Source organism: Panicum virgatum, chromosome 9K (genome assembly GCF_016808335.1).
Source record: "Panicum virgatum strain AP13 chromosome 9K, P.virgatum_v5, whole genome shotgun sequence".
Taxonomy (NCBI): domain Eukaryota; kingdom Viridiplantae; phylum Streptophyta; class Magnoliopsida; order Poales; family Poaceae; genus Panicum; species Panicum virgatum.
This window is the reverse complement of record NC_053144.1, coordinates 18,324,988-18,333,639: the sequence shown is the minus strand read 5'-3', so window position 1 is coordinate 18,333,639 and position 8,652 is coordinate 18,324,988. Positions and strand designations below refer to the sequence as shown.

The window sequence follows — 8,652 nt, the reverse complement described above, 5'->3', positions numbered from 1 at the left end:
CCCGGGGGCGACGCACCGCCCGCCTCGCCGCCCGCCGTAGTGGCACATGTCCCTGCACGCGGCGTTGGCCGCGCCGTCCGCCGGGTCGCACTGCTCCACGGGGATGGTCACCCCGCACGGCACGCTCGACGGGTAGTCCGACTCCACCCACGCCGCCCGCGCCCGGGGAGGCGCCGCCGCCAGGAGCGCCGCTGCATGCAAAAAGGGAGAGCGCCGCGCCGCCCGGGGTCAGATTACGCACGGATGCGACGCGCGTACGTGCGTGCATGCACAGTCCGACGCGGCGGCGGCGCACGCCGGCGCCGGCCTTGACTTACCTGTGAGGGTGGCCGCGAGGACGAGGAGGGCGCGCGCGGCGGGCGGCGCCACGGAGACGCGCGCCATGCGAATGCGATCGACCTCTCTGTTTGCTCTCCCTCCGCGCCGTCTCTGCTCCGGCGCGCTGGAACTGGAAGGCGTGGCGACAGCGACGCTTGCCTGGCGGCTCCGCGGCGCTCGGTGCGCGCTGGCAATATAGGGGGGGGGGGGGGGGGGGGGGGTCACGGCGCAGGCTGCATCGGAAGAGCGGCGCGGCGCAGGGCGCAGCCGCGCAGGCTAGGGAGGGCAAGTACACGTGACGGGACGCTCGGGGTGGTGGCACTGCTCGCTGGCATTCCCGTGGGGCAACAAGATATACAATCCTCGTGCCAACTGTTCAATTAATTTGCTGGCTAAATATGGCCCCGTATCTTGGCAGCATGCTTTTGCGAGATATACTACCGATATCCTGGACTCCTGCTAAACATGCAGGGGTGTTACCGTGCATGCACCGGATGAGCTGTTGAAAAATCAGGGCCGTTGGTAAATATGGCTAGATTTATTGTTATTTATTAAATGCAAATTATGTGTTGCGCCACGCTAATTACTAGTACCTTCGTTTTCCAAACTCATACTAGGTATCTACTGCATGCAGTAGAATAGATGCTAATAATAATATGTGATCTTTCTGTACGAAGAGGTTACATACAGCAGGTGCCCAATATTTTGTCGTCCGATGTAGACATGGTTACGCTGGCACTGGCACTGCGAGAGTTCAGAGCTTTGGAGTGGGAGGAAGAACCTGTCTCTGTTCTCAGTGCACAATGTAACAGCCACTTGAAACACCGGCCTCTGATTGGAACTTGATCTGCGACAGGCTTAACGTACGCCTCAACTAGCAAAACAGCTACTAGTACGTACTAGGTAAAAATGGAAAGCAAGAGAGGCCGACAGCAGAGGCGGGCGAGCGAAAGGCACCTCTGGCGATTCGCTCTTCCCTCCCCTGTTTCTCTGTCTCTCGCCGCCTACAAAGTGCAAACTCACATGTACGCTCTGGGCACAAAAGGCGGCAGAACGAAGAAGAACAAACAAACGCAAGCACCATGCCAACAAAAAAGAAAGAAAGAAAGAAAAGGGTCACCAAATTCAACATGCGGATACACTACTCCCGGCGCCTACCGTACGCTAGTGTAAGTGTGCTACGAAAGCTCTCCTGCCGCTGCTCCTTCGGCAACAGCCCGGCGGCCAGAGGTAGCAGGAGGCCTGCTAGCACTTGCAGTGGCAGCCCCGGCCCCGGGCGAAGCCGAGGGACACGCACTGGCCGCCGCGCCGGCACCCGCCGTAGTGGCACATGTCCATGCACGCGCTGTTGGCCGCCGCGTCCCCGGGGTCGCACTGCTCCACCGGGAACGTCTCCCCGCACGGCACCCCCGACGGGTAGTCCACCCACGCCGCCAGCGCCGCCGGCGCCGGCGCCGCGAGGAGGATCACTGCATGCGAAAACCACAAGGACACTACCCATCAGCTAGCAGAGAGCATGGAGACGCCGAAACGCGCAGCATGGCCGCGCGCGCCGGCCGGCGGTCTCGTCGTCGTGCGGCGCGCCTTACCGGCGAGGGCGGCGGCGAGAACTAGTAGGGCGCGCGCCGTGGGCGGCGCCACGGAGACGGCGGCGCGGCATGCTGCAGGTTGGCGGCCCATCAGCTCGATCGAGACCGCCCGACCTCGACCTCTGCTGGTCTCTTTCTGTGCGTTCCCGCGCGACGGGAGGCGGCAAGCTGGTTGGCTGGCGGCGCTGCGGCTCTCCGCTCTCTGATGGTGCGCGTGATATATAGAGCGAGCCGCGAGGCGATGACAAGGTTGGTGGCGGCACTACGGGCTGTGTGCGATACATACAGAGACTGGTGACGAGCGGTGGAGCAAGGAGCAGCTAGAGGAAGTTGCAAAGTGGCCGGGAGCAGCAAAGCCAAGTACATGTGATGTGACGCCGGGACGGTTTGCTGGTGTGGTGGGACAATAATATAATATGATATAAGTAGATAACATAATCCAACTGTCAACTTGCACCTGAAGCTAATGTAGAATAAACGGCTGGTTAATTAGGGCATGATAATGAGCGCGCGCGTATCAATCTATAGGGTGCTTTTTTTTGGCAAAGATATTGCTGCAATTAGTAGCCGATCGACTAGCCGGTAACGCAAAGTAAAATTTGTCACTAAAGTGAGCTCGATATCGATCTAGTGCTCTGCTTGAGGCCCCGTTTCGGTTTTTACCGGACGGGCCATTCCGCGCCTGGAACGGCTCCTGCGAAGAAACCGTTTGGCTGAGAATTGTTCCCATTTGCATGTGACCGAACAGAGTCTGAAAAAAAAATACATGCATGTTTGGTTATAAGTATAACCGCCCAGTGCTTAATTAACTTGACGAAATAAATAATGTAGCTCAGCTGATTAGGTTCCTTTTGGCGAAACTAGCTTACTGCACGATAAAAAGTTGTGTCGTGCGCGACTGTTTGCATGCGTACAACTTTATATCCTCTCGGATCTCCCGAATTCACCTAGCTAGCTACACCCGGCGATGAAACGACACGTACGCCACGTTTCCAAATCCGGGGGCAGCAGCAGATCGAGTCCTCGTCAAAAGGGGCAATCATGCCGCGTCCATCGTGTCCCCGGTGGAGCCGTCGCGCTCAGCCGCGCCCCCGGCAGCTAGCTGTCCACTCAGCCCCCGTTCGTGCCGCCGGGCGCTGGAGATGATGAGCTGATGCTGATCGATCCATGAGCAGCATCATTCGGAGCCAGCAGCAGCGACCAGACCACCACACTCCAACAGACACTAGCCAGGAGCCATGTTCTTTTTTTTGTGTGTGTGCGCGCGCGCGCGTCGTCGCTACCGCTTTGCGGTCGCTAGTGGGAGCGAGGCGCAAGTTGCCATAGGCCCCCATATACAAATGCAACCATGATTGTTATCATCATCGCATAATTAAAGCTCTCAACGGCCGATCGTCTCATCACTGGCCAGTGATTGCCAGTGCCACCACCTTTGTTGGAAAACCGAATGGAATTCGAATATTTAAACAACGAGTGCACTACGGCAAAGAGAGAGAGGCCGGATCTCGCGTCCCCAGGCCGGGGCCGGCGATGATTTGACGAACGAACCAGCACCTGTGGCACTGGCCGCGCCGGTATCTCGTGCCTATTCGATCGATCTGCGGAGATGGATCACGGCCAGTCGGCCGAGCATGCAGTTGCAAGCGCGCGATCCGGGAAGCCGGATACGAATTTGGCGGCGAGGCCCAGTATAATTTTTTTAATCCCAAGTGCGACGCTGCCTTGCGGTGGTCTATCCGATCCGCGGGGAAAAGGGGGAGGGGCGCATTAGCGCGCGGCGAGGGCGAGGGCGAGCTCGATCTCCGCCGATCGCCCGGCGGGCCGGGGGTAGTAGAGATAACGCGGATGTGGCTTTCCTTTTCAGTCGCGCGCGCGGTCAATTTCCTCTTGGCCATCGAGCTAGCTAGCGAGGAGGATAAGCTAGCGGGCGCGGCGGCGGGCCATGGTGGCGAGGGGACATGAGGTGAAAGCTGCTGGGCGCGATCGGTCGAGGCATGCCGCCGCACCACCGGCGGGGCTCATTGGCCGATGGCCAGGCAGGGCAGGGGTGCCCCGTGCACCCGTGTGCGCCCGCGGGACACTGGCTCATCTAGCCCTAGCCTACCTCTTAGTAGCTAGGTCTGGCTAGGTGCCGGGGAGGGAGACGGCGACAGCGACCGACCGGGGCTTTGGCAGCGCGCCGGCCGGCAAGTGTGGCCATGAGTGGACGAACGCGAGCCCGGGCCGGGAGCGAGCTCGCGCTAGGGCGTATCTTCCGCGCACCACTGAGCTGCAGGCGCCTACGGATTTGTTGTTGCTCCGGCCGGGCTCTGAATCTCTGATGAGCGACGCGGCATCATGCAGGCGTAGAAAGCAGCAGCAGCCACGGATCATGTCTGTCTGCGGCTGCGCGTGGTTGGCCTACTGTTTGCGGTGAGAAGACATTGACGCGCGGTTGTTGTTTTTTTTGTTCCATTAACGGACGGACACCAAACGGGGCATCATTTAGGCTAGTTCGTGTACAATTCAAAGGAAATGGAAAAATTTTAAAAAATCCGCGTCATAGGCATATACTCACTCCTTCCACTTTTATAAGACATACTATAACATAGCACGGTCTTCCCAATAATAATTTGACTATTCATTTATCATATATTATATCACTTATGATTATAAACCTATAATCATAAAAAAGTTTATTTGATTACGAATTCAATCATATAAAATTTATATTATAAAAATGAAAAATAATAGTCAAATTATTAGTAAAAAATAGCAAACTTTGAATTTTAATATACGTGCGCGTCTGATAAATTTATATTTGCCAACTAAAGGGCGCACGCCCAGCAGCATCAGCTCTACTGAAAAGCAGGGGCGGGCCTGGTATTGATTCAAGGGTATTCAACTGAATACCCAAAAAATTTTGCAACAAAATTTATATACATAGTATATATAACATGTATATGTATTAAAATAGAAAATAAGGGTATCTCTAAAAGAATTCTTAAATTCGAGTCTCCAACTCTCTATATCCTTTAAGTAGAGGATCATCCAAAATATTATTTCTCTTTGTATTCTTGTGTCGCCATGGTACTTCCCTTGTACCGGATATTTTATTGTTTGAACCTTGACATATTAGGTAAATATGACCCATAAATTTGAAGGTTGAGGGTCTAAGATCCGGTTCTAAAATAGCAAGTATTTGGATAGGGTGTGGAGAGAGATGATTTAGGGTGTCTCTTGGAGATGATCTAACGTCACAATACAGGCTTCCCGATCTCATATTGCCTCTTGTGCTCAAATGGCTCACTTCACCTCTTCTAGGCCCAATAGCAACCCCCAACCGGCACCAATCCATCCCAATTCCACTTCCCCTTTCCCTTGTGGCCGCATCCTTTCCACTTCTGGCCGATGAGACCTAAGCAACATGCGTCGCTGGGGACAACGTAGCGCAGCGGGCAGCGGCGGTCAAAAACATTTCATCCTTAAAAAATGTTGAATACCCAAACCCCAAATCCTGGGCCCGCCCCTGCTGAAAAGCACGGGGAGGTCGTAGCTCCTTTTCCCAGCCGTGAGTGCCTAAAAAAACATTAGGTGCGCACGTTCAACCGTAGAACAGCTACAGCCGTCTTCCATCTGCAAAGTAGAAACAAAATCAGCGGGCAAGCCCACCCTGTCGGCCGTCAAAACTGGCAGCGTGGACATGTCATGTAGACTTGTTAAGCGCATGCGAACACACACACATATTATTTATTTGCTCTTCATGTAATATTATTTATAGGCATGTCACTAATTTGTTTGTAATATAAAGCTAGATTATTTGTTTGCTTTTTAGATAGTATTTTCAGTCATGTAACTTATTTGTTTGCAATATCCATTTACTTTGTACAATCAAACGTTAGCGATGTTTAATGTTTTGCTCGTTGTATATTATTCTTTGTTCGGTATATTTAATTTTTTGTTCCTAAAAATAATTATTTGTTTGTGTTGTTAGATTATTTGTTCTCAGATCCAAAATTAATTATTTAATATTAAAAATAAATTTAAAAAATCATCTAAATATAGTCAAGTGTGGTTTGTTTTGAAGATCTTGTCATAAAAAAGATAGTGCGTCCAAATTTAATTTCGATGCTCGGTTTAATAATTTTAGATTCTTTTTGTGGAAACACATTGCATGTGGGCGATGTCACCATTCTGTCTCCACCTGCATGCATGCATCTATTACTCTACTTCACTTCGCAGAGAAACCATGAGTCTGGTTTGTTTGGGCTGATGCATGACGGCCCATTTAATATCTGTAGAAAATTTTTGTTCGGACGATGATTGTTAATTCTATCACCTTAGGTAACGTATAATATTGCACCTGTCAAAACTCAGGTGTAGTTAACCATCACTTCAGGTGATGGCCTGGTTCGCATAACAAACAGAATAATAAACAATAGTTGTTATAATCTTTTAAAAAATAAATAAATGAAGTTCTGTATAGAAAGTTAGGGGGAATGTAAACTAAATAGAATAAAATAAAAAGAAATAGAAGATAGAGTAAAATAATTCTTATATAAGAATGAGGGAAACCAAATAAAATAAAACATTAAAACAAAAAAGGGAAACATAAAATATTAATGTATTGCTAGCAGTCATGCACATATTTAAAAAAAGAAATAGATGATATAAATATTGTATACTATAAAACCTCTAAAATTTAAAAATAAATGAAAACATAAAAAAAATAAGGAAAAGGTAAATTTTTTAGAGCAATAATGAAAAGGTATTGAGAAGATGACAAAAGCAAAGAATAAGGAAAGCAAGAAGGAATATCTATAAAATAATTATTAAAACATAAATTAAAAATAAAAAGGAAGAAAAAGCATGAACGAAGCGAGGTCAGAATAAGGAAAAAATATGAAGGAAGCAAGCAACAAAAAGAAAAGAGAAACCAGATAAAAAGGAGAAAAAAAAACTATAAAGAGAACCTGGTAGGTACTGCAGAAAGCCAAAGCGGATCCCTCAAATTAAAGCATGCGGATCCATAGCCCACTACACAATAGAGAATTAGACTTCCTGCGCAAAGTGATATTGGGCTCAACTGTCAACTGGTATCATCAAATTGTTCAGATGATTGATTTATCGCGGCCGACGTATAAGCCACGCCGTCAATACTCTCTCCCTTTCTTTTCCTGTTTGTGGCTGGAAAACGGGTCACGGCAGTTGCGGAAAAATGGAAACACGGGCCGGGCCTCCATGAGGGCGCAGCCTCTCTCTCTCGGCAGGCCTCGGGTAAAAGGCCGGGCGGCAAGGGCGTACAAGAAGGCCCACGCATGTGCGACTGGGCCCACGCACGGACGGCCGCGGCCTGCTGTCCTTCTCATTGGCTTTCCATTTTTCCCAAAAAAAAATTTAAAGCGAATCAATCGCTGCAGTGGCGGGTTGGCGGCAGTGGTGCATTGGTTGAGAGAAAAGAATCATTCGGCTCAACAAAATTAGCGTATAAACTAAACACCACGGACTGTATCATATAGGCGGAGTGGTTTGTCGTTGGTAATAAACATATAACACTAGTAGTGGTTTTAGTGATGATCTCGCTCTACATAATCATGTGAGTATGGTTAAGAGAATACAGCTCTCCAGCTCGCTTCTAAAAATATGACAGTGTTATTTTTTAAAGAAAATTAAAGGATATAGTTTTGGACAGATACAATAACCGCGCTATATGCATGTGAAGACATGGTCTGGCGCGCCTAACTACTTTGAATTAGGACAGAGTTAGGCCCCATCTGAGTCCCAACCTGCAGACCCTTAATTATCCATGGGGGCGTGGGTTGGAATAGTTGTTGGACACGCACCATAGTATTTTTGTTTTCGGCTGTGTCTTGTTTTATTGTTTGTGTATCAGCGTGCGTGTCACGCCCTTTGCGCGTACAACGAATATCCTAGACATGATGAACAGGAAAAATTGAAAAGCGCATTATTATTAAAACTAGCTGTGCCGTCCTCCTCCTTTATCACCAGTTCATCACTAGGGCGCTCTGTTATTGACTGTTTGTTGTACACAGTCTGTGTATTATTCGCAGTAAACGAGGGCTCTCTCTTTATTTGTATTATCTAAAACATAAGTTAGTAAAATCAAAGTGGGAAGAAGCCATGCTTCAGCAACTCATCAATGCAGACACGTAATAGTGCTCATGCATGCATCAGACGTATGCATCTGCAGCGGTTGTGTTTTTTTGCAGTGCCGCCGGCCGGGCACGCAAAGGTCTTGACGCAAGACTATCAGATCGCGACCAGCAGACGGTACCACGCATCCAATAAGACAGCAATTTGCTGATAAAAAACATTTCCTTTGCGATGAGCACGTCACGAGACACGACCATTAATCAAGCACGTCTGAGGACCATGCATAGAGAAATAAAAAGAGAGACAGGATCATCTTTTCTATTGCCGAACGAGACGCACCTCAAGGTGATAGATTCTGCATGTCTTATTACTAGCTACGTGTCTGCCGTTTAAAAAAATCGCTGCATAAAAAACTGACCGTTGATTCGACACTGTTCAGAGTTTAAAACTCCTCTCTCAATGCAAGGCCGGCCCTTTGTAACTCACACACTGCGCGTAGTAGGTGTCATGTACGCAGACGCAGTCAGACTCCACAGTACACGCATGCATTACTATAGTAACATGCAGTGACGCAGCGCTAGCTAGCTCGCTCGATCTCTGAAGAGTTTTTTTTCTTTTTTGAAAGACAAGATCGATCTCTCTGTGTTTTGTT

At 49.3% G+C, this 8,652-nt stretch overlaps 1 protein-coding gene across 1 annotated transcript; it reads right to left on the bottom strand.

Moving 5' to 3' along the window:
* Nucleotides 1–964: 964 nt before the first annotated feature.
* On the bottom strand, nt 965–2,118 carry LOC120648430. The gene is made up of 2 exons (XM_039925209.1): nt 1,908–2,118; nt 965–1,787 (listed from the first exon to the last, which is right to left on the bottom strand). Exons 1-2 carry the CDS (start codon nt 1,996–1,998, stop codon nt 1,564–1,566), a joined length of 315 nt encoding a protein of 104 aa, XP_039781143.1. The 5' UTR covers nt 1,999–2,118; the 3' UTR covers nt 965–1,563.
* Between the last annotated feature and the right edge of the window lie 6,534 nt (nt 2,119–8,652).